The sequence below is a fragment of the Rhincodon typus genome, chromosome 9 (genome assembly GCF_021869965.1).
Source record: "Rhincodon typus isolate 14 chromosome 9, sRhiTyp1.1, whole genome shotgun sequence".
Lineage (NCBI taxonomy): Eukaryota > Metazoa > Chordata > Chondrichthyes > Orectolobiformes > Rhincodontidae > Rhincodon > Rhincodon typus.
In genome coordinates, this window is record NC_063340.1 from 23,725,190 (window position 1) to 23,751,767 (window position 26,578).

A 26,578-nucleotide genomic window follows, 5' to 3' on the forward strand; every position below is an offset into this window, starting at 1 on the left:
TTTCACAGAAGTTGGTGTATTGCGTTTGTATCAAGTGCAAAGGAATCTCCTAAAAGGGAACTCAACATTTGGTGGCAGCGGTGGGATTCCAACATATATGGAACTTCTAGACAGACTGAATAAGTGATCGCCTGTGTAACGGTGACGTGAGACGGATGGGCCCACAAGGTAAGATTTACCTTTATCTCTCTCATTAACCTATCACTCAGTCAACCCCTCGTCCCCTAGAACTCTGTAGCGATGGAATCTCCGAGATAACCTACGCACTTTTACGCTGACGAGTTCGTCTCAGGGAGGTTAGAGTCCCCCTGGAATTCGGGGGTTAGAGTCCTCCTATCTGTAAGTACCGGGAATTCGGGGGTTAGAGTCCTCCAGTACCGGGGTTCGAGTCCCTGGAACGTAGTACCTAAGGTAAAAGATAATTACAGTGTCTGTCTCAACCACCCTGCCTTAGACCGGTTGTTAAGAGGGGAAATCCCCCACGCGAAGGTCAGGACCCTGAAGTGGGTGAGGAGACCAAGGACACTGGACTAGTATATAAGAGATAAGTAAGAAGTTGAAGCATTAAAATGGGACAGACGTTGGATAAGTCGGGTGTTGGAACCCCTTTACATCGGTTATGTCAGGATGACCCCGAAAATGAAGAACGGTTCAGATGTCTGTCGGCATGCCTAAATAAGAAATTGGGAAATGAAATTTGGCCAATAGGGGGAACTTGGGGTTTGATAAATGCATAAAAGCGGAAGAGGCAATTTGGAAACGTAATACAGGGACAAAATGGAAAACTTTAATATCCACGTGGAGAAAGACTGCTGAGGAAATAACAAATAAATCTAAACAGGCCAGCTGGGAGAATAATGCACGTCGGAGAGGGATTAGAGTATGTGATCATGAGGGAAACCCGAAGTCGTGCAAGGTGTTGAAGCGGCAGTGTGAGGATTATGATATGAGTAAAGCAGAACAAGAAAGATTGAGAAAGGAGAGGCAAAATAAGGAATCAGGGTTGAAGTGTCAAGCTGGTTTATCATGTGGGAATAAAATGGAGGTACCTCCTGACATGTCTGGTCTGCCAATATTGTTCCAAAATAATGACACCGACGACCGGGAGGAGGATTGGCAAATTCCACCTAGTGCCCCACCCGCCCGACCTCATCAGCACTATATGTCCAAAATCTCCTCAAAGCCATCCTCCTCCCCAAGCAATTGGCCATAATCAAATGTGCGGCCCATGTAATGGACAATACAGATATCAGCAAAGGCAATGCCAGAGCTGATCGAGCTGCCAAAGATGCTGCAACAGAACGCAATTCTATTGTGTCCTCTATGAACCGGCAGGTGTTAAATTGCTCACCTGCCTCGAGCACAACAGGCATACCAGACATTGTCACTGTGCAGCGTTTACAGGGGGACGCCCCAACTCAGAAAAAGGCATATGGAAGACGCATGGGTGTTCGCACTCTGCGTCAAAAGGTCTCTGGATCACTCCAGTTGGCCAAGTGTGTATACCTGATGCTTTGTTACCAATGCTTATTGACTGTCTTCATACTGATACCCACCTTGGCAAGTAGGGAATGAGTAATATCATGTTACGTACCTGGTGACACCCCCGATTGGCTGAGGCAGCCCAGAAGTGTGTCAGGTCATGTCTGACGTGTCAGCAAAATAATGCCGGCCAAGGAATGCGGTGCGTAACAGGGAAAACACCCTTGCCAGGTGGCCTATTTGAGTGTATTCAGCTTGATTTCATTGAATTGCCACATGTACATTGCTATAAGTATTGCCTTGTTATTGTTGACGTGTTTAGCAGATGGATTGAAGCCTTTCCAACCACTAATAATAAAGCCTCAACGGTGGTAAAATTATTACTGACAGAGATCATACCGAGGTTTGGAGTGCCTCAACAGATTAGTTCAGACAATGGCCACCACTTTGTAGGGAAAATCAACAAAGAACTATGTGAGGTGTTACACATCCAACAACAATTCCACTGTCCCCACTACATCTGCGATTCTGCCGATGCCCTCTGCCATATTGACAATTTCCAGTTCCCTGGCCCTAACTGCCTCCTCTTCACCATGGATGTCCAATCCTTCTATACCTCCATTCCCCACCAAGATGGTCTGAAAGCTGTAAGGTTCCTCCTTGACCAGAGGCCTGAACAATCCCCATCCACCACCACCTGGCTAAACTTGTTCTCTTGATGAACAAATTTCTCCTTTTAGTTCATCTCACTTCTGCCAAGTGAAAGAAGTGACTATGGGCACCTGCATGGGTCTCAGTTATGCCTGTCACTGGCTTCCCCACCACCCCCACACCTGTAACTCTTACTGGTACATCAACTGTTTCAGTGCTGCTTCATGCCTGGACCTCAAAATTTGTTCATTTTTGCCTCCAATTTCCACCGTTCTAAAACTTTCCCATGGTCTATTTCCTACTCTCCCCTTCCTTTCCTTGACCTCTCTGTCTCCATTTCAGGGAACAAACTGCCCAGTGCCACCACAGCAAAACAACTGACCCCCACAGCTACCTTCCCTACACCTCTTCACACCCCATATCCTACAAGAATTCCATCCCATTCTCCCAGTTCCTTCGCCTACGTCGTATCTGTTTGGACTGCTGACATGGCTTCCTTCTTTCATAACCATGGTACTTCCCTCTGTGGTTGACGGGGCCCTCAACTACCTCTGACCTATCACCCGTGCCCCTTCCTATCACACTCAGCAGTGTAATCAGGTCCCCCTTATACTCACTTTTCATCCCACCAGCCTCCGCATTCAAAGGGATCATTCTCCACCATTTCAGACAACTCCAGCAGAACACCATCACTGAACACATTTTCCCCTCACTTCCAATCTGTATTTCATAGAGTCTTTCCGTCCAGGAAACCGTAGTCTATTCCTCGACCAGCACTATGACCCCCCTTTCCTACAGCACCTTCCCATATAACTGCAGAAGGTGCAACAGCTGCCCCTTCACCACGTCCCTGGTCACCATCCAAGGGCTTAAATGCTTTTCCAGGTGAAGCAGCATTTCACCTGTGCCTCCTCCAATCTTGTATTCAGTGCACCCAATGTGGCCTACTTCACATTGGAGAAACCAGACACAGACTGCATGACTGCTTTGTGGAACAGCTCCAGTCTGTGCACAAGCATGACCCTGACCTTCCCATAGCTGGTCATTCTAACACAGCATCCTGTTCATGTGCCCATTGTCTGTCTCTGACATGCTGCAATGCTCCAGTAAATCAAGCAGGAGCAATAACATCTCTTCCAATCCCTACTCCCAATTCCTCTGACTCTGCCGCATCTGCTTTCAAGAGGGGGTGTTCCTCTCCCACACATCGCAGATGTCCTCCTATTTCAAGGACCGTAACTTCCTCTCCGGTAATCAAAAATGCCCTCAACTGCATCTCTTGCATTGCCCACACTTCTGCCCTCACAGACCCTCCCATCTCCAACAAAAATAAAGACAGAATCTCCTACCAACCTCCACATCCAACTTATCATTCTCTGCCACCTACAATCCAACCCCACAACCAAGGAGATATTTCCCTCCCCACCCCTATCTGCCTTCTGTAGGGACCGCTCTTTCTGCGACTCCTTCATCTGCTCCACACTCCCCAGCAACCGCAGGAAGTGCCACACCTGCCCCACACCTCCCCCCTTACCTCCATTCAAAGCACAAAACAAACCTTCCACATTAGAGAAGGGTTCACCTGCACATCTGCCAACTTAGTCGACTGTATCCATTGCTCCCAATATGGCTTCCTGTGTGGGTGAGACTAAGCGTAGACTCGGAGACAGTTTTGTAGAGCATCTGTTCTCCGTACGCAACAAATGACAAACCTTCCAGTTACCAACCATTTAACTCCCCCTCCCATTCTTTGGGTGACATGTTCATCCTGGGCCTTCTCCAGTCTCACAATGACAGCACTCATGGAGGAGCAACACCTCTTATTCCATCTCGGGAGTCTGCAGCCTGATGGCCTAAATATGGAATTCCCCAGCCCCAGCCTCATCCCATGTCCAACCCTCCCTCTCATCCCAACCTCCTTGACCTCACACAATCTATCTTAGCTTCTCTCCCACCTATCTGCCCCTCCCATCCCAGTGATCAATGCCCACCATTCCCTACCTGCACTCACCTATCACCATCTCACCTACCTTCCCCAGCCTTACCTCTCCTCTATTTATTTCTGAGCTCCCTTCCCCATTTCTGAAGGGTCCCAACCCGAAACGTCAATGTTCCTGCTCCTCTGATGCTGCCTGGCCTGCTGTGTTCTTCCAGCTCCATACAGTGTTGTCTCATCTTTGGACTAAGCACTTTACAACATTCTGGATTTAATATTGAGTTCAACATCTTCAAATTGTTAATCCACTGCCATTCCTTCCCTTTCTTTTAGCTTTACTTGTTACATTCTCTGTCACCATGTCCTTTCTCCCCTCCCCCCACCCAAGTAGGACTCTTCTTTCAAGCCTGGCAGTTAGACACACCATTGTTCTGCCATTCTCACGTTCCAATCAATTAATCTGAACCATCAACATCCTTCCCCAGCCCCTCAACTATTGTACAAATGCTGCCACACCCACACTTGAGTCATGTAGCCTCAAAGTTGGCTTGCTTTCTCTTGATGAACGCTGCCTGACCCACTGTGATCGCCAGCATGTTTTGCTAACAGTGAAACACTAATAGTTTTACCTAAAAATGGATTTGAAAAATTTTGTTTCAAACTTTAAAAAGCCTGATTATTATATATTAGCAATAAATTAACACAGAAATTGTGGGAGAACAGTACACACAAACCATCTGTGCCAATTCTCACATACCCAGGAACAAAAACAAAGTTGTTGGAAAAGCTCAGCAGGTCTGGCAGCATCTGTGAAGGAAAAAACTGAGTTAACGTTTCGGGCCCGATGACCCTTCCTCAGAACTCACTGGACCAGAAACGTTAATTCTGTTTTTTCCTTCATAGATGCTGCCAGACCTGTTGAGCTTTTCCAACAACTTTGTTTTTGTTTCTGATTTACAGCATTCGCAGTTCTTTCGGTTTTTATTTGCCACATACCCAGGCTGATTTGAAGCCTGCCTAGCCAAAATAGAAGGTAAGGTGAACAGATTGACTTACTTGTGACCCTGTTCCATGATGCAGACATTGCCTCATAGCAGCAGGGATCCCACATAATCGAGTCTGGAATATAACAGTTACGTCACTTTATTAATAATCCACAAAATCTAAGTTCAAAGAGCTCCAGGTCAGTTTAAGATTTTAATTCTGTTTAAACTGTCTGGAAATAAAACTAAATAACCATTAAAAACAGGATTATCACAGAAATCCAATGGGTCAGCAATGTTCTTTCAAGCTGCCCATCCAACTTTACCCAGTGTAGTTTATTTGCAACTCCAAGCAACAATTGCTGACTCTTAACTGCCCCGCGAACTGGCTATCAAGTTGCTTGCTTGTATGTAAATGACAGGCTTTGTCATTTAGTAGTAGTAATGTTGTAATTCCCGTTTGTAGGCTTCTGGGAGAATGTGCTGGTGTAGAATGTGACCAAGTAGGAGTAGAGCTGCTATTGAAGACAGTGAGTGGTAAATCTTCATGTTTCTCTTCCTGAAGAGAGAGACACAGACCCTTCATCCTCAACTTCAGGCACCCAAACCCTGCTGAAGCTTTTTTTCATCTGGCAGTTCATTACTGATTACTTAGATGCTTGCCCTCAGAATGGCACCCTTAACATTATGAAATTAATTTGCTGCTGTGCTTACAGTACAAGAGAACCACAGTTACTGGAACTAGTTCTAACTAACGAGTTGTTTTGTCTCTGAAATATTTAGCTTATGAAGTGTTCAAGTAACCTAATTAAAATGGAATGTATTTTCATTGGTTTACTGACATTTTTGGAATAAGATACACTATCTTTGCTCAATGAATGTAAATAAATATTGCAAACCGGTGCCAGTTTACAAATTCAAATTATTTAACTTTAAAATTTGCCTACTTCAATTTGAATATCTTCAAAGAACACACTACACTGTAAAAGGAGGAAAGGATGATAGTTAAATAACTTCATAACTATGTATCATGAAACTGATCAATGCCTTACTGAATAAAGACAGAAAACGCTGAGATGTCACTACGCTAAAAAGAAAATATGCAACAGCTAAGCTAATATGAAGTCAGTTAAAATAATACAAATAATACTGTATAGAGTAGATGAATAAGGCAAGCTGAAAGTAGCACTTTCAATCTATATATGAAGGACCAACAAAAAAATGTCACTGGTGAGGCCTATGGTCATGTTGCTTAAATCAGAGTTTTGGAGATTAACGTACATTCACATAAACACAACTTTCCTAAAATAAAGAATTTATTGGAAAGCAACTGTATTTCATTAATCGGTCTACATCCTTCCGTAACAAACTCAGATATGCAAACGTTCTTGGGAGTCAGTGCATTCTTATTCCACAGTATAATAGGTGTGTATAGCACAACAAACAGGAGATAAAAACATTTTACAAATCAGAATATTTGACAACACAAAATGGTAAGGAACCTATAGAAAATTGAGATACTACAGATCTGTATTACCGTTCCCAAATGTGAGAGTGGGTGGGGATGTCGGCAGGAAGTGGGGCTTGGTGAAAGAACAACAGAAACCACAACATTCTGTACAGTAGTAATGGCACTTCCAATTGAGCATGCAGCTTATTTTAAATTGCTAGACAGTCAATTGCCCAACATGTGCAGTCTTGGCCTATCAGCTTCACAGAAGCAGTGGTACAGTGACCCCTGTCAGCACGGTCCTTAGTTGTACAGTGTTCTTGGCACTTGCAGTAGTGATTGCTTCTCATGTCATGGAGACCACTAGAGCCCTTGTTCAGGTAGCTTCATTCTTCATCACAGCAAACCTGGGAAAACAACATTCGGGCTGAGTTAATGTTTGAATGTTAGCAGCTTAGTTGAAAATAACAGTACACAATCTAGGGCTGAATGGTTGTCACAACACGTGGTTATGACCTGACAATCAACCCAACTGATGACATTCGTATTTGTAAAATAAACCAGTTTCAGAATGTGTCTTTTCTCAATTTTTAAGAAGGTATTAGTTGCATTACTTTTAAACTGACAGAAGCAAGAACAGCCAATTACAAAGCTGTCAACCAAGTGAGCTGACATGTTTAAAAAAATGGGGTCAACATATCCCAAAAAATCCCAAGCACAGGCATTATGTCCAAAATGTACAGTGAGCTCTGACAAAGAACAGTGTATAATCTATATCTTTGCATAATGCTGAGTAACACCATGCTACAAAACAAATGACACAGTAACTTGTATTTATGCTTACAATCCATGAGTTTTGCAACCTGACTGAAAGTCCTGAATTTGGAGAAGTTGGCTTTAGTTACACATTGCACTCTCATCAGTCACCTTAACAAATGGATGATCTAGGAGTTGACTAGACGTCCACCGGTGTTTTGGATCACTTTCCAGGCAATGAGACAGGAAATCTTTGCCTTCTGGACTTAATCTCTCTGGGATGGGAGGCTTGTGACCCATTCCTACCTTGTACATTATTTGGAAGTTATGTTCATATTCATGCCAAGGCCTCTAAAATTCAAAAAACAAAAGCTTTTAAATTATTTAAGCGTTCAGAAACTATTGAAATTAAATTTTAATAATAAAGTTTTATCAATAAAAAATATTCAGATTGTTCCACTAGTTGAGCTCAGTTGGCTGGACAGCCGGTTTGCGATGCAGAGTGATATCAACAGCGTGGGTTCAATTCCCAGATGGCCTAGCACCTGGCCTGAGGTGTGGTGACACTCAAGTTAAACCACCAGAAGTCATGTCTCTCTCTCTGACGAAGCAGCCAAATAGTCCTCTGGGACAATGATAACCTTACCTTTACCTTACAAAGGCTCTATTCACCTCTGTCTTAAAATAATTCAAAGACATTTCCATTGCCTTTTGAAGAACACTTCAAAAGACCCTTGGAGAAATGATGCCCTGAAAGGCCAACCCTTAATTTTAAACAGTGAGTTCTAGTTCTAGATTCCCCCAATAAAAGGAAACATCGCCTCCCTATCCAACCTGTCAAGACGTCTCAGGATTTTGTATATTTTAAATCAAATCCTCTCTTACTCTTCCAAACTCCAGAGGATACAAGCCTAGGACAAATCTCCCATTCCAGGTAAGCAAACTGTTTCTGTTTCCAACACAATTACATCTTTCTTTCTATATAAAGACCAAGACGCAGCACAGTATTGCAGATGTGGTCTGACTGGTACCTTGTTTATCTGAAATAAAACCTCTCTACTGTGGTATTCAATTTCTCTCACAATGACCACAGATGCAAGAATTGTCGGTCTGTGTTTTACAGCGTGACTGGTGACAGGATATCCAACAGACTGAGAGCATCATGGATATATATTTCCAGGAGAAATCATACCCCAATTGAAAGTGCACAGGCAAAGGAGGAATAGATCTCACTCTTCAACCAGTATTCAGTTCACTCACCATCTTGCCCCAAAAGGCCTCCTTCTCCAAGTCCTCTCTCCTTCCTCAGTTTCATGTTAAACTCTCTTTTCCCCTCACACAAATATCCTTTAACTTCGACTGAATCTGTCACTATCTTGGCTTCCCTCTCTCCTCTGAATCTTCCAAAGGCAGCACCAAGATCCCAATTCTTGTTTATGCTGAAATATGAGGTGTGTGGTAACTAGGGAAGGGACTATTTTATTTATAAATAATTAAGGAAAAGGAAATGAATAACTAGAAATCTGGCTAGCAACAATGACAGAAAATAACAATTCCCCCAAGTATTTAAATAGACAATGAGCCGTTAAAGGTGATGTTGATCCCCTAGAGTATACGCCTGGGGAATTGATAATGGAAAACAACGGCAAAGGTTTTGAACAGGTTTTTTTGTCTGTCTTCATTATAGAAGGACTTAGAAAACTTCCCTAAGTTAAGAGAAAGTCAAGAGTTTGAAAAGGAGTGAAGAACATAAAACAATATCACTGCCAGATATAAAAGGTTCTGGAAAGGCTAATAAACACATAGGGAGTCAAATTCCACAGGACCAGATGGTCAATTTCCTGGCATCTTGAAATAAATGGCCACTGAGACAGTGGGTGCATTTGTTACAACCTTCCAAAATTTCTAGATTCTGGAAAGGCCACAATGGATTAGAAAATAGTAAATAGGGAAAGAAAGCAGGAAACAATAAAGCAGACAGCCTAACATCTATCACAGGGAAATTGCTGGAATCTGTTATTAAAGACAATTACAGTGGATACTTAAAAGCATAATGTTATCAGATAGTGTCAACATGGCTTTGTGAAAGAAAAACTATACTTAGCTTTTTTTTCAGCAATTAACAAGCAAGGTGGATAAATTAGAACCTGTAAAAGGGATTTGTATTTCAAAAAGGCATTTGAAAAAGAGCCTCAAAGATTATTACACAAGATTAAGTGCACATTGTGTAGGGGCAAAATTTCAGCATGAATACAGGATTTATTAACTAACAGGAAGCAGAAAATAAAGATAAATAGGTCTTTTCCAGGTTGACAAACTATGTAGTTACTGGAGTGCCACAATGATCAATGCTGGGGCCTCTATTATTTACAATCTATATCAGTGACTTGGATGAAGGGACCCAAATTTATGGAAGCTATATATTTATCAATGGTGACAAGAAAGGTAGCAAAATATGTTAAGAGCTAGAAAATTTGCCAAACATGTGGATAGTTAAGCAAGTGGACAAAAAAAAACTTAGATGGATTTTATAATGAGAAAAAGTGAACTTGTCCATTTTGGTGCTAAAAATAGAAAAGCACTACACTATTAAATGGAGTGAAATTGCTAAACTTGGTGACAGAGCGTTCTGGGCATCCTGGTACATGAATTTCAAATTTAGTACTATGCAGACATAGGATGTGATTAGGAATGAAAATGGAATGTTGGCATTCATTCCAAGGGGAGTGACTAGAATACTGCAGTGTTTTGGTCTCTATTTTAAAAAGGATTTTAAATTACTTTAGATGCAGCACAAAGAAGGTTCGTAAGACTCACTCCTGGGATGAAGGGCTTAACTTACAAGGAACAGTTGAAGATATTGGGAATTTGGAAAACTAAGAGGTGATCTGATTGAAACATGCAAGATTGAGAAGACCTGACAGTGTGCACAACAGGAGCAGTTCCTTCTTGTGATGGAAGACTATACCTAAAGGCACACGGTCTAAGAAGAAGTTTTCCTTTTAAGATGGAGATGAGGAGTATTTTCTTTTTTAGTTATGTGAAACTCTTTTCTCCCAAATGCAGCAGAAGCTGAGAGGAGCTGGGGCACCAACGTGAAAGAAACAGAAGTGGAGAGTAACTTCCCACAGATGCTGTCTCTCCCTCACTGAGTTCTCCTCCACCCAAACTAAGCATGTTTTCCCACTTGCAATAATATGCTTGTGCCTAATATGCTTGGTTCGGAAGTGGTCTGTAGGGATGCCATACTATAAATGGATGACCTTCTGGAACTTTTCTCCCTGTTTTTGCTGTTTTGTGAGTTATCTGCGAAGTTGAGGTGAGTTTACTGTCACTACCATAACATCTGCAAGAGATACTCAGTCAAAGGGAGACAGAAGAGCATTGTAGGCACATCTTTGAGAACAACAAAAACAGCACTAATACTGGTAACTTAAACCAAAAAAAAAACTGGGATAGAAACAGCATGTGAAACAAAATTTTTGAAATGCATTCAGAAGAATTTTGTTTTAGCCATAACATAGAAAGACCAACAAATATTAATGTGGCTCTGGACTTAGTTTTAGGGAACGAAGCTGGGCCATCAGTTGTGACATGCTTCAATTGTTTATAATTCAGGTTTTGCTTGGGCTACTTGATGTTATCTTTGGTCAAATGCTACTTTGATGACAATAGCAGTCACTTTCACCTCCCAGAGTTCAGCTCTTTTTTGTCCTTGTTTGGACCAAGGTTGCAATGAGATCTAGAGCCAGATAGCCCTTTGCAGGTGCTGTTGATAGTAACCCCTCCTATCACATTGCTGATATAGATTGATAAAACATACTGGGCAGCTTTTCAGATCGAAACTAGTGTTGTAGCTGAAATAGCTTCACTAGGGACATGACTAGTTCTGGTCTACAAGTCTTCAGTACTACTGCCAGAACGTTGTCAGGGCCACAGCATTGGTAGAATTCAGTGCCTTGGGTTCAACATGGGAAAGAATTGCGTACAGCACCAAGCTTGTGAACATAGAACATAGAACAGTACAGCACAGTACAGGCCCTTCGGCCCACGATGTTGTGCCAAACTTTTACCCTAAACCTAAGGTCCATCTAACCTCCACCGCTACCTTGTACTATCATCCATATGTGATTTCTGTCTGTGGCCCATCCTGATACTACACTACAGGCTCACGTGGTGTGTTACTAGTATTGATCGATTTCTTTTGTTCTACAGTCAAAGAAGAGCTTTTAACAGAGTATGAATCGCTGTCAACTGTTATATTAAAATTAAGGCAACATTAACAGACTGACTCATATCTTGTAATTTCTCGGGTGTTGTCTGATTCAAACATCGTCTTTCTGAATGTGGAGGCTGAAGGAACCACTCCAAAACATCTCAGAGATCAACAGTTCTTTTTATGATTCATATTCTGAAGTGTTGTTCTAGATACGTGAATGAATCATTGGAATTTACATCAAAAAAGCAAATCAGCTTGATAGACATGGACAATTTTAAACTTTTCTGGACACAAACTAACAAGCTTAAGGAATAATCACATCGAATGGATATAAATCCAGCAAAAGCTTCAAGAATTCCCCATGAGGCACAGTGTGGAGGTGGCATAATTCCTACCTCTCCTGTGTTGTGAATAATTATTGCTTCAGGTCTATTTCTCTACACAGACATTTTCTGAAACACACAAATGCAAACTTTCAAAGTCATGTTAGAGTGAGTTTGAGGGGGTCTGGATTAATGTTCACTAATCCATGGACTGTTCTCTCTCTTTTCACACAGAGGATAGTGGATTGCCAATGAAACAGCAAATAAATATAACGATCTAATTACATTAGTCATGTGACCAATGCTGTTTGGTACATACAGCACACAAATACAAAGGTCGGATATCCCAAGGGCTTGCAAACACAGGTGATTCTCACTCAACTGATTTTTTTTCTAATATTAAGCTCTAGATTTCTGGTTGGGAATTCTCATCCTGTCTTCTTCAGAAATGTGGAGCAAAGCTGAAATCAACCCTGTAGAGCAAAATAGTGAAAGGAAGTCAAATCACCGATCCTTTTGCAAAAATGTGTTGTGTTGTGTTCTCAAATTTAACATGTCCAGCAGGACAGCCAGACACCGACAGTTCATGTAAAAGGTTAAGTATGCAAGCTAAATGTGGAATTACAAGTTGCCAGATGGATAGGGTACCAGGGCTGACAGTGAAAGGGGCTGGGGAAATTAGTCTCAGGGAATCACGTTGGGTTGAACGGAGTCTGTTTAGGTGTAAGGGATACCGGAGTCAAGGGATTGGAGGGAGTGGAAAAGAGGAGGAGGAGAAGGATTGATCACCTTAATTAGACTGTTTTAAAAATCCTCTAACTTTTCCTGGGTAACTATTAAAGAAAGCGGAAAAACAGAATTTTCTGACGCACTTTTTTTTTTTTTTTTAAAATGAGGGTTCCAGATGCAGGGAAATCACCCATCAGAATCATTAATTTCCCGGGAAATTCCTACAGATCTGCTGCATCGTACTGCTTCAGTTCAACTTCAACTATTATCTGAACATTGGAATACCAGGCTACAATTGCTGTTCTGCTCTAACTCCACTAAACTGGGAAAGGAGGACACCACAAGGTCACAGAAAGCCCTTTCAATCACCTGTCTCGTTGCATTTGAATCGTAGGAATGAAAATTATGTTCCAATTCAACCCAAACTACCTTCTTGCTGGCTGCAAAGTTATTACACAGTGTTGCGTTCACTAAAATATGTTTTCAATACTGAGCTCCATATCTGCCAACACTTAACTTCTCACCTTGCCTGTGACCATCTCCACAAGGACACATCCCAGGCTCCAAACATCTGCAGCACGTCCATGCCCTTCACCCTTTGCTCTAGTAATAACTTCAGGAGCCATGTAAGCTTTTAAAAATAAACAAAAAAGTGAGACAAATTGAGTTAATTAGAAATTGTTCACATTATAAACACCTCATTGCCTTTGAGCATTTTGGTTTTAGCAAGGAGCTGCTTTGTTTGCCAACACAACAGTAGCAGCTGCATTTCAAAGTAAGTCGAGCACTATGAAGCCTTTCAAAATGCTTCTGGGACATGAGAAAATGCAATATAAATACATGTCTTTTCTCTCTAGATATGTACTTCATAAAAATTCTGTATTCTTGGAGCTACCATTTTTCCACAGGAAATCCAGAACTAAGTTATGGAGGTGGTGGAAAGGTGGTTATTGTTCTGGAATAATAATTTATAAATCTGGACAAATGTTCTGTAGACAGATTCAAATCTTACTACAACAGCTGATGGAACTTAAATTCAATTAATTGATAGGAAATAAAAGTTAGTCTTTATATTGCTAACAATGAAACTATCATAAAGACTAGTTGATACATTTCACGAAACCTGCCATCCTTATTTGGTCCAGCCTACATGTAGCTCCTATTGCAGGCACTCTCAGTGGTACCATTTCAGAAAAAAAAAATCGAAAGGGAGCAAAACTGGACAGATCAACAAGCATTGACCTCAGTGCTGAAAAGACCAGCAGCATAGCCAGCCCAGTTGACTTTGCGAAGTCTTCTTCACTAACATCTGGGACTTGTATCAAAATTTGGAGAGTTGTCGGAAAAAAAAACTTATCGTAAGAACTGCTAGTAAAAACTGTCAATGCTGGAGTCAGAGATAAAACAATGTGGAGCTGGAGGAGCACAGCAGGCCAGGCAACATCACAGGAGCAGGAAAATTAACGTTTTGGGTCGGGACCCTTCTTCAGAAATGGAGGAGGGGGAAGGGAGCTCTGAAATAAATAGACAGGGGAGGGGTAGGGCTGGGGAAAGGAGGTGGGATGGCAATAGGTGAGTGCAGGTAGGGAGTGGTGGGGATTGGTCAGTGAGGTGGGAGAAGCAGATAGGTATGCTTCAAAACTTGCCCAGCAACAGCTTTACTGTCATACTACAGCCATTGTCCTAGACAGACAGCATAGTGGCATTCACTCGGGAAGAAGCTGCCCTGGGAATTCAATTTTAAGACTCAGGTCTTCATTAGATCTCTGGGTTAAACATAGTCAAGGAAAGCTCTTTCCATCTTCCCTCAGCTGATAAATCAGTTAACCTCTAAGTTTAGCACCTCTTGGAAAAAGTAGCGAAGGTAGCAAGGGCACAAAATACACTTTGGGTGGACACCTTCAAATGATCATCAGCAAAAGTGGGCCTATGACATATGGGGAGGAAAGCAAAATATAAAGCTAGCAGGTCTCACTCTCGTGGCTCAAAACTGTGCAATTGTGGGTGCTGTGGGCCATTAGTAGCAGAAGAATTACATACCACAATTTCAAACTCAAGGACCAGTATATATCCCATTCTACCACTACCATCAGGGAATAACCCTGATTCAATTAGGAGTGCCAGTAGCAACACAAGGCGTACCTAAGGTACCAATCTGGTGTTCCCACACAGGACCACCTACATTCACATTAGTAAAAGAAGCATACAAGAAATGTAGATTAATGATCTCACAACCAATGGATCAGATCAAAGTTCTACAGCCTGCAATATCCAGTCAGAACTTGACAGAACAGCTAATTTAATTGGAAAAAGATGCTTTACAAATATTCCCATTCTCAATTCTGAGGTAGTCCAGTATGCCAGTGCAAAAGACAAGGCTGAAGCATTTTTCACCATCTTCAGCTAGAAGTGTGATATGCCTGACCTCTCAGATGTCAGATTTAAAGAATTCAATTCAATCCACATGATATCAAGAAACAGCTGAAGATATTGAATACTGCTTAGCCAAGGGCCCTGACAAAATCCCATCAGCCGAATCGAAGACCTGTGCTTCAAAACAAGCTGTGCCCGTAACAGCCAAGCTGTTCCAGTACAGCTTCAACACAGGCATATACTTGACAATGTGGCAATTGCCCAGATATGACCTGTGAGCAAAATGGAAGACAAATTCAATTTGATTAATTACCACCCCAACAGTCTACTCATGATCATTGGCAAAGTGATGGAGATTGGCATCCAAAGTGCTCTCAAGTGACTTCCATTAATCTGGCCACTTAATGTTCAGCTTGGGTTCTAGTGATAATAATATTGTGGCAACCGGACCATAAGAAACAGAAATAGAAGGACATTCAATCCCTCAAGCCTGAACATGACTGATCTGACATTCCTCACATCCACTTTTCTGCGTTTTCTTCATAATCCTTGATTCACCTACTGATTAAGAATCCATCTCAGCCTTAAATATACACCAAGAATTTACTCCTACTCTTTGTATCGAGTTCCAAAGATACAAACCTCAAGAAATTCCACCTCATCTCAGTCTTAAATTGACAGCCCTTTATTCTATACTATGTCTTGTGGTCCTAGACTCTCCTATGTGTTGCATCTTTCTGTAGTTTTTCTCCGTTTAAATAATACTATTCTTTTTCTCTCCCGATACTAACTAGTCTACTTCACACGTAGCTAAACAATTTTAAGTACACAAAAATATATGCTGAATTATCAATATTTCAAATATTGATTATTTTCTCATCCTGAAATGTCAGGGATGTGGTGTCGATGTTAGGAACCATGCCATAATTGCACCGAAGTAGGATGAGAATGAAGAAGTTATGTGCTACTAAATGTCTTTAAGCTTTGAGTAAACATAAAATAAGCAGCCCTGGCAAGCCATTGGTGCACTTGCCATAGAGATGTGCAACTAACACATGTCATTCTGCATCACTTACTTAAAATGGCCTAGTATTCTGTGGAATGTATGGACAGTTAAAGGGTTAATTTATATACACAGGAGCTTTACACTCCCATCATTCGAATGTTGTTTAAAACATAATGTTAGCAAACAGCCAATCACAGGTTAAATTCTCTCATGACGTCAAGAACATAAAATGGGATTTGAAACGCAACCTCAAACCTCACTTATACTTTAGAGTCTGAGCCAAAGTAAAGCTGAAACCATTTCCATCAAATGTATAATGGATGTAGTGATATAAGCAGATGACTACATAGATATCGTAAAGTAGACTTCCACTAAGAATTCTCTTACCAGCAGTGCCAAGAGTACTATTCACTTCACCAGGCATGGTCTGTGCAATATTCTTCAGTTTTACTGAACAACCAAAGTCCCCCAGTTTGATTAGACCTGATGAGGTGAGGAAGATATTGGCACCTAAAATACAAAGACATCTTCAGTTTGAGCATTTCACTATACAGCCATACAGCACAGGAACAGACTTTTCATTCCAACTTGTCTGCGCCGACCAAAGGTCCCAACCTGACAGATTCCCACTTGCCAGCATTTGGTCCATATCCCTCTAAATCTTTCCTATTCATATAACCATCCAGATACCTTTTAAAGGTTGTAATTGTACCCCACTACTTCCTTTGGCAGATTGTTCCACACACACACAACCCTATGCATGAAAAAGTTACCGCCAAGGTCCTTTTTAAATCTTTCCCTTCTCACCTTAAACCTATGCACTCTAGCTTTGGACTTCCCCACCCTAGAAAAAAGACCTTGGCTTTTCAGCCAATCCATGCCTCTCAAGATTTTAAAAGTCTCTACAAGGTCACCCCTCAGCTTCTGATGCTCCAGGGATAAAAGCCGCAGTCGATTCAGCCTCTCCCTGTAACTCAAGATCTCCAGTCCTAGCAACGTCCTTGCAAATCTTTTCTGCACCCTCTGAAGTTTAACTTCTTTCCTATAGAAGGGTAACCAGAATTGTATGCAGTATTCCAAAATTGATCTCATCAATGTGCTGTATGGCTGCAATATGACATCCTAACTCCTATTTTCAATATTCTGACCAATGAAGGCAAGCCTGCTAATCGCCTTCTTCACCAACCTGTCTACATGCAACTCTGCTTTCAATGAACAGTGCACCTGCAGCCCAGGTCTCTTTGTTTGGCAACACTCCCCAAGGCCCTACCATTAACTGTACAAGTCCTGAAAACAGCAAAATTTCTGGCAAGTAAATAATTTCATAGCTCACTGCAAGACATTCTAATGTGATCTGTGGAAAAACAGATCCAATTTTTCTTTAGTTTTATCAAACAACAGTATTGTATTAAGAGTGATAATGATTAGTACTTGCATTAATTACAAATAACTGCCCTCCGTTTTTTGCGTCACAATAGCACAAACTATGGAATTTTGTGTCGAATATATTTAAACTGAATATGACTACTGAGATTAGCTTGCTGTACAATTTCAATTATGCACTTTTGTGCAAATGCATTACCCTTGATATCTCGGTGTACAATTCCATGTTCATGCAGTACATTGATTGCAGTGGAGATCTGCTTGGTGTACAATCGTATTACATGTTCCTGTAGACCCAGCCTAGCCACCTCTTCAAGTGTGCCTTCATCACAATACTCCATAAAGATATACATTTCTTCCTGATCCAAAGACAAACACCATGGTCAACATGTAGGTAGCTGTCAAAGTATCCAAGCATTTACACACATAATAAATGTTACATTTAATCACTAGAAACTGATGCATTGCAAAAACTTAAAGAGCAACAGAAAGACAAGCAAACAACCAGAAACTTCACAGAGTGAAGGCAAAACATGACACATGCTGGAAATCTGAAACACAGAATACTGGAGAAGCTCAGCAGGTCTGGTAGCATCTGTGGAGATAGCAACAGAGTTGACATTTGGACTCGAGCAAAACCCTGATTCAGAACTGAAAAGATATTGAGAATTTTTTTTTTTTTTTTTTTTTAAAACTTTTGACATAGGCAAAGGCCCAACGCAGAAGACAAAAGAGGTTGTAAATGGTGGAGAAAGAAAGGAGGAGACGCAAAGGTATATAAGGGAGGGAAGGGATCCTCTATATAGACAACAAAGTAAGGTGTGGGGTTGGAAATGAGACAGAAATGGAGAACAGATATCATGTGATCAGTTTCTGAAGTTGTGGAACTCAATACTGAGACCTCAAGGCTGTAAAGTGCATAAGTGTAAAACAAGGTGCTGTTCCTCAAATTTGTGTTGTGCTTTGTTGGAACGCTGCAGCTGGCCCAGGACAAAAATGCTAGCATGAGAGCAAGATGGTTTATTGAAATGATAAGCAACTGGGAGGTCAGGATCATTGCTATGGACAGAGCAGAGATGTTCTGCAAAGCAGTCACCTAGTCTGCGTTTGGTTTCATTAATGTAAAGGAGACCACATTGTGAGCAGTGAATGCAGCAGACTAGACTGAACGAATTACAAGTAAAACACTGGTTACCTGAAAGGTGTGTTTGGGACCTTGGATTGTAAGGATGGTGGTGGTGAATGGGCGAATGTTAGACCTTCTGTGATTTCCTACGAAAGGGCCATATGGGGGAGAGTGAGGAAGCATCAGGAAGAGTGGACCAGATTATGACAGTCGGATTGGTCCTCATGGAATGCTGACAGTGGAGGAGAGGGGAAGATATGTGGCATCCCGCTGGAGGTGGCAGAAATAGCAGAGGAAGATCCTCCACAAGTGGAGACTTGTCCGTTGAAAAGGACGGACAAGGGAAACCCTATCACTGTCATGGAAAAGAGGGAAACGGGTGAGGGCAGAAGTCTGCCAATCTCAGTGGAAGTGGAATCTTTGGTTGAGTGAAAGAAAAAAGATCATGTCACAGGCAGTCCAGTGGAAGGTGGCACCAACAGAATAGATGTGGCTGAGACGGTGAAACTTGGAGAATGGAATGGAATCCTTGCAGGAGGCAGGGTGTGAAGAAGAGCAGTTGAGGTAACTGTGGGCTTGTAATGGCTATTGGTGGATAATTGATCTTCGAAAATGGAAACAGTGAAGTCAGGGAAGAACCTAATGAAAAAGTGAGAGAAGGATGCAAGTTGCAAGCAAAACTGATTAATTTTTCTCAATATGGATGAGAGCAGGAAACATCAGTGTATCGGAAAAAGACTTGTGGGTGTGGACCCAGAACAAGGCTGGAACAAGGAGTGACTTAAATCTTCCACAGACAGGCATAACTGGCACCCATGGCCACACCTCTGACTTGGAGAAAATGAAGTGCATTAAAAGAAGTGTAGTTCAGTGAGAACAAGTTCAACTCGGAGAAGAAAGATGGTGATGGATGGAGACTGTGCAGGCCTCTTTTCATGTAAGAAATGGAGAGCTTTCAGACCATTCTGACGGTGAGTGGATGTGTACAGGGATTGCACATTCATGGTGAAAAAGAGCTGGGTGGGACCAGAAAACTGGAAATTATGGAACTGATGCCAAGCATCAGAAGAACCACAAATGTAAGTGGGGACAATCTGAAGAAAAGAAAAATAAAGTCATAGAAAGAGACAGGAAGAAATAAGCTCAGTGGGGCAGGAACAAGCTGAAAATGATGGATCTACCAGGGTAGTCCTATTGATGGATTTTGGGAATGAGGTAAAAATGAGCTGTGTAGGGTTGGGGGACTATGAGGTGCGAATTTGTGGATGGATGATCATCAGAGGGGGTGAGATCTGAGAGAGTCCTAGAACCTACAGTCTGGTGTTAAATGGTGGTCACGATCCAGTGGGATATAGGAAGTGTCTGAGAGTTGACGCTCAGCCTCTGCCAGGTAGAGGTAAGCACGTCAGACAACAGCCACACCTGAGTGTGCAGAGTGCAGCAGTTTCAGAAGGAGACACTTTATATTGGGTGAGTAGAGCAGAGAGATTAATGTCACAGTGGCAGTTCTCAATGTAAAGATCAAATACAGCTAAAAGGCTAGAGGGAGGGTCCAGGTGGAGAGGGAGTACTGGAGATGGGTGAACCTATCTTTACAGTGAGGAGAGGGCTCGAGAAGTGGGCACGGACATGAAGACAAAGGAAGGAGAGTTCAGAGTCAAGTCTTGCCCGAAATACATTAAAGTGGGGGCGTAAGGGGATAAAGCGAAGTCCTTTACTGAGCACAGATGATTCAGTAGAGAGGAAGGTCAGAACGTATGGTAAATACATGGCAAGAAGTGGGAAAGACCTGAAGGATCCAGGAGGACATCAGCACCCTTGATGGAGCTCATGTTGTCATTTTCAACTTAAGCACTTTGTAGCCTTGAGGTCTCACTATTGAATTCAACAACTTCAGAAACTGATCAGATTAATGTCTGTTCTCGAATTTTCTTCATCTTTCTTTCTGTCTCTCCTCCTCTCTCCACTCTCCCATGTCCCAACAACCTTGTCTTCTTTAATGTGCTATTACCATACAGGACTCATTCCCTCCTTTTCATACTCAAGTTACACCCATTTTACATCACCTTTTCTTTCTCCACCATTAACAACCCCTTTGTCTTTTGCACTAGGCCTCTGCCTCTGTCAAAAGCATTTTAAAAATCCCAATTTAAGTTCTGAAGAGTCATACTGGACTTGAAGCAGTAACTCTTTCTCCCTCTGTAGATGCTGCCAGACCTGCCGATTTCCTCCAGCATTCTCTGTTTATTTCGGAGAGTGATTTTGTACTGCAATTGGGATCAGCACTCAGGCTCAAATGCAGAATTTTCACCCGTTACTTTTAACAGGTATAAGCCCCCAGGCTCCATGCAAACAGTACTCCACCTAATGGTGTAGGATTGGCTCTTTCCAGTCTTTGGAAGCAAAGTTCCAATTATTGACAGTGCAAGCAAGAGGAGTCTTTAATCAGAACCAGTTCTTTCCTCTACTAAGTCAAGTCAAAATGCAATCCAGAAGAGGAAGGGAGGTGTACTTAAATTGTCAATGATTATTAAATCACAAAACAGAGAAGCTAACATTGATTTGGAACAAAATGCTCTTAGATTAAATTAATAGGCCAAGAGAGAAAGGAACATACATAACATCTGTATGATTTGACTTCTCAAACTGTGCGCAAGCAACAAGTCACAAAACATATACATTAAAAAGGTATTATATTCACAATGACTACAATTTGACTTTAAACGCTTTACATAACTCATCAAAGCTGTGTCATGTTAAAATGGAAACATTTTATCTAGCACTGACAAAATATAATAGAAGCAGAAAATGCTGAAACCCTCGGGAAATAGCAATGAAAAGAAAGTATGGTTAAAGTTTCAGACCAAAACATTTTCTTCAAACTTAAGCAGTCCTCTTAAGACAGTCTACAAGATACATGAAGTGCTGCAGGTATATCTTATGAAAAATAAAAGGAAAATCAGGTAATTGTTGTTCACTCTCTGCCTTTGTTCTAGTTAAGTATCTTTGTTACTTTGAAAGATCTCTCCTTCGTCAAAACACAAGAGACATTAGATTCAGACAGTATTCAAATCAGAACATTATTGCTCCTCCTCCTAGACGCCCTCTCTTGAAAATGCTGACTTGTGCCAGGGAGCAGACCAAGACCTCAATTATTCCTTTAAGTTTGTTCCATATTACCTATTGTCATTGTCTAGTCCCAAGAGTAAAGACATTAGCTCAAGTATCTCTAGTACATATTTCCATTTGAAAGTATTTTCTGAATGGGGACATTGCATTTAACTATGTAGGAGTTCTCTGTTTTCTGCTTCCCACAATTTAAAATGCTGCCTCGATACATGGAAATATGGAGGAAGTCAAAGTAATTAGCTTTTCACTGTAAAAGATGCAGTGTTTGAAGAGAGATTTAAACAAATGGAGAAGAGTATTTAAATTACTTACTCTGTGCAGTTCCACACCAAAATACCGCACCAGGTTTGGATGTTTGATGCCTTCAAAAATTTTCAATTCATCTGCTGTCTCCTTGATTGTTTTATGATCATTCGGCTGGAATCTGATCTATAGATATTAAGAACAACGAAATGTAAAGTTTGTGTGAAAGAAGGCACTGCATTTACACAGAATCTTTCAGAAGCCCAGGGCATTCCAAAGTGCTTTACAGATAATTAAATGTGTGCGGTCTGGACCAGAGTCATGAAAGGTAAAGGTAAAAGTCACCATACGACTGCTCTCTCATGAGAGAGAAATGACTGGTGCTGGTTCATTTTGAAGTCACCACACCTCAAGCGAGGGGAGAGTTTGAGAAGGAGCATCCTTCACAATAACCACAGCTAGTGTGGGGATTGAACCCATGCTGTTTGGCATCACACCACAGTCATTATTGATTCTTGAATTTCTGCAAGATCTCACAAACATGATCAAGTAAACTGCTGATTAAATATGGTCTTGGATTCTGGGGAGAACTGCGTTTCTTCAATTTGGTACCATGGGATTTTTTTTTACTTTTCTTGAAAGGATAGACAGACATCAGTTTCACGTCTTATCTGAGACTGCGCCTCCAAAAATGCAATCTTTCCCTAGCACTGAAATGTCATCACAGATTGTGTATTTGATTCTCTGTAGTGAGGTTAACCTTGTAACTCAGAAGACATGACTGCGAACAAACAAGCGACAAATGAAAGCAATAGATTGTAAATGCAATCACACCATTTGCACTGACGTGAAAGTCAAGATTACTACAACTTGTTCGTCAATCCAATTGCAATGACTTTTAAAATAAATATAGGGATTAAATAAAATACAGAATTAATCATGTTGATGTATTTCCACTTGAACAAACCAGAGTAATCTAGTGCAGTTTGTACATTAACCATGCTGTCTACATCACTGCCAAATTTGGCAGTATGGAAAACATGGGGTAAAAGACATGAAACTTAAAAATTATCGCCTGTCAAAAAACATCCTCTTACTCAGAAAGGAGCTGTTTCCACCCCTGTTAATCCTCTCCATTACCCCTACCAGGAGTGCCATGTTTGCTTCTTACCCAGCCAATTATATTACTACATTTATTACATAATGAACTGAGTAAAAGAACAGGAATAAAACATATGGATATATTATCTTCCAATCTTGTAATAAAGTAAAAATATTTTGTACATTCTCTGAGGGATCTTGAATGTCTCTATTCCAGAAGCTACTACCCTGAAATGTTTAGACTCTCCATTTATGAGGAACCTTTAACTCCATGAGGTTATGGCAAATTTTGATAAAAACCATACCCTTGGTACAGAATCTTGCCAAGCTGGAATGCATTTTAGGAATTCTGGCACCTGTTCATAATTTTTGACCATTAAGGATGCCAATACATTCTTGAGATACATGTTGCAAGGCAATGATAGATTTCTGAGCATAATTTCATGAATGTATCCCCTTTCGCACACAACTCCTGTGCAAGAAGTTACCAGTGCAGGGATTGAGCATATCGTTTATTATTTGCAATTGCAAGACAGAACCCATCACTGCTGATTTGTCTTTCAATTTCCCAATGGCTTAAAGCTGTACATTTCTTCTGTCATTCTATTTTCCCCAATGGTCAGAAGCAGCTGGCGGGTTGATGACTAGATCAAGGTCAGTTTAACGCAGCACCCTGGGCTGGCATTGAAACTGCCCACCCTGTGACCTTTCGACTACTCTAGCTTTTGAAATGCAAAGTGAACACGAATAAGCCTGTGCAAGCAAGAGTGAAGTTAAACCGAAGGTGGAATGCAATAGCCTGAAATCATCTGAGATTTTTCTTTAAAAAGGTGAAATGCCTTCTCATTAAGCTATTCCATAAGAATGCAATTTCCCTTCAGATCTCCAAACCACACTTGGACATGAAGGGAAATGCATACAGTTGGACTTTGACAAAGTGAAGGACTGGTGTTAACAGAGGTGCCTCCTGGGTAGGGATAGGATAGTTTGATTGACACAGGATAGAGTGCAAAGACAGCAAGCCTTGTTACAGGGGTCTGAAAACCACAGGGCAAGTCACAATAAAAAGTCACATTTATTTTCTAGACAGTAAACAGATTTCCATGTAATGCTTCTGATGTTTTAAAAAATAAAAATTACAATTAATTTCAAAAAGAATTCATTCTGTGCAGTTAGAACAACACCTACAGAGATGGAACAAAAATAATTCTCTCTACAAAGGATGAAAAATCTGAACATACCTTTGGAGCCTCTCCTTCTCATTAGTTTGATTTTTAAAACACTTTTCAGTATCCCAGTGTCTGAGAAAGGTACTTGTTTTATTTCCCCATTACCTCAATTTCTACTGTTCTTCTGTTCCGGATGTTATTAGACAGTATATCAATGGATTTGGCAGACAATGCAACAGAAAACATGTAGAAAACGACTTCCTAAAACAAAAAATACTTACTTCCTTCATTGCCATTAGCTCTCCAGTATCAACATTTATACAAGTGTACACTTTTCCATACTGTCCTTCACCTGAAGAAACAAAGTATATTATTTTTACATTAATGCCAGTGCTTTTAAATGGCACCGAAGTGAAAGAGATGGCCTATCTTTTTTACAAGTAGTTTGGTGTGTTATATAAAACAGACGTAGACTCTACCACAGGCAAGAAAATATCCTCCACACTGCATGTGGCTTAAAATGTCTCAAATGAAATAATTCTATACAAAGCAAAATCTGTAAACTCAAATAATGCAACGCTGGATTTACGAGAACATCATGCTAATTTTAGTCAACCTCACACAAAGCACTTGCGTGAACTGCGTGCAGGCACAAAGTGAAACACCTTTTTGAGTTGATGTGACCATCTACAGGTTGAAGTAATGCAGTAATCAAAAGATTCTTGCAAATAACACCTAAATTAATTTATGTATTTAATGCTAGCCAAGTCTTTGCTCATTGAACCACAATAAAAAATTTGATGTATGTTTGATATTTAAATAGAAAATATATTGGGTTACAACGACAATGATGTCAACAAAAATGAGTTGCATTTATAGATCAAGTTCTGTTGTTAAGAACAAGTAAAAATTGGGTAGTTCTTGAAAAGTAACAACACTTTAAAATCTATCATTTTGGTACATGGCAAATTTTTAAGTATAAAATGTCGTGACCATCCACTTCACATTTTGTAAATCACTACTGCATTAAGAACCACTATTGCTGACAAGGGTGATGTTTTTGTCTGGCGTACTGACCTCTATGCTATGGAGGCTGAGTGCTAGCTCCCGGACATCACCTCCTATCTCTCCCTGGATCATGACCCCTCCATTGAGCATCAGGCCATTGTGTACACAACGGTCACCAACGTCATCTTATCTGGGGATGTCCCCAAAATCCACAAACAGGACTGTCCGGGCAGATCCATGGTTTCTGACTGTTCCTGCCCCATGAAACATATTTCTTCCTACCTCAACTCAATTTCTTCTCCTTGTCCAGACCCTTGCCACTTACATCCGTGATTCTTCTGATGCTTTACATCGGTTTCAAATTTGTAGTTTGTGGGCAGTAGCTGCATCCTCTTCACCATGGATGTGCAATCCCTATACATATTCTTCTCCCCCATCAGGATGATCTCAAGGTCTGCCACTTCTTCCTGGAAAGAAGGCCAGAACCATTCCCTTCCACCACCACCCTCCTCGCTTGGCCAAGCTCACCTTCACTTCGAACAACTTCTTTAATTCCTCTCACTTTCTTCAGGTGAAAAGTGTGGCATTGGGTACCCTCCCTCTTTGTGGGGTACAAGTAATGTTTATTGTTTCAATCCTACTCAGCCTCCATTCCACACTCTTTGACCAGTACACTGAGCACCAGTGATGTCATCATTCTGAACGGGAAAGTTTTACTAATTTTGCTTCCGATTTCCACCTTGTCTCACATTCACCTGGTCCATTTCGGACTCCTCCCTTTCCTTCCCCGACATCTGTTTCCATTTCTGGAGACAAGCTCGCCAAGGACCATTACAAACCCACCGACTCCCAGCGTTATCCTGACAAGCATCCTCACACTGTGATTCCTGTAGGGCCTCCATCGCATTCTCCCAGTTTCTCTGTCTCCATTGCATCTGTTCTAATGATGCCACTCTCTACAGGGGGGAGCCTCAGAAATGTCCAACTTTTTCCTCAACCAAGAAGTCCCTGAGACCATGTTCCACCAGGGCCCTTAGCCATGGTTGGCCCATCTCCTGCACTTCTGCTCATACCTCTTCCCTCCCACAACAGTGAGAGAGTCCCTCTGGTCCTCTCTTACCACCCCATGAGCATTCACATCCAAAAGACTGTAAATCACTATTTCTTGTCAACTCCAATGGGAAGCCAAAACCAGACACATATTCCCTTTCTCCACTTTTTGTCAGCATTCCGCAGGGATCATTGTAGTATGCTCCTCCTCCATTCCTAACACCTCATGCCCATACGGCTCCTTCCCATACAATGGCAGAAGGTGTAACACCTGACCGGTTATCTCTTCCCTCCTTACAATCCTAGGTCCCGGGCATACCTTTTTCAGCAATATACTTGTATTTAGTTCGATTTGGTCTAATCTACTTACTGTTCACAATATGGTCTCCTCTACACTGGGGAGACAAACACAACAGCTTCGCAGAACATCTATGTTATGTCCACAGTAGTGGCTCACGAGT

General features: G+C 41.3%; 1 protein-coding gene across 1 annotated transcript in view; it reads right to left on the bottom strand.

Annotated features, from left to right (window-relative positions):
• Nucleotides 1–6,350: 6,350 nt before the first annotated feature.
• map3k4 (mitogen-activated protein kinase kinase kinase 4) overlaps nucleotides 6,351–26,578 on the bottom strand; it is a 174,450-nt gene continuing 154,222 nt past the window's right edge. Inside the window, exons 21-27 of the mRNA XM_048600947.1 lie at nucleotides 24,341–24,411; nucleotides 21,859–21,975; nucleotides 17,491–17,650; nucleotides 16,296–16,418; nucleotides 13,054–13,160; nucleotides 7,430–7,609; nucleotides 6,351–6,909 (exon numbers count right to left, since the gene is read on the bottom strand). Of these exons, the coding sequence (XP_048456904.1) occupies nucleotides 6,889–6,909; nucleotides 7,430–7,609; nucleotides 13,054–13,160; nucleotides 16,296–16,418; nucleotides 17,491–17,650; nucleotides 21,859–21,975; nucleotides 24,341–24,411 (779 nt within the window). The 3' untranslated portion in view covers nucleotides 6,351–6,888. The remainder of the gene's footprint in view (nucleotides 6,910–7,429; nucleotides 7,610–13,053; nucleotides 13,161–16,295; nucleotides 16,419–17,490; nucleotides 17,651–21,858; nucleotides 21,976–24,340; nucleotides 24,412–26,578) is intronic.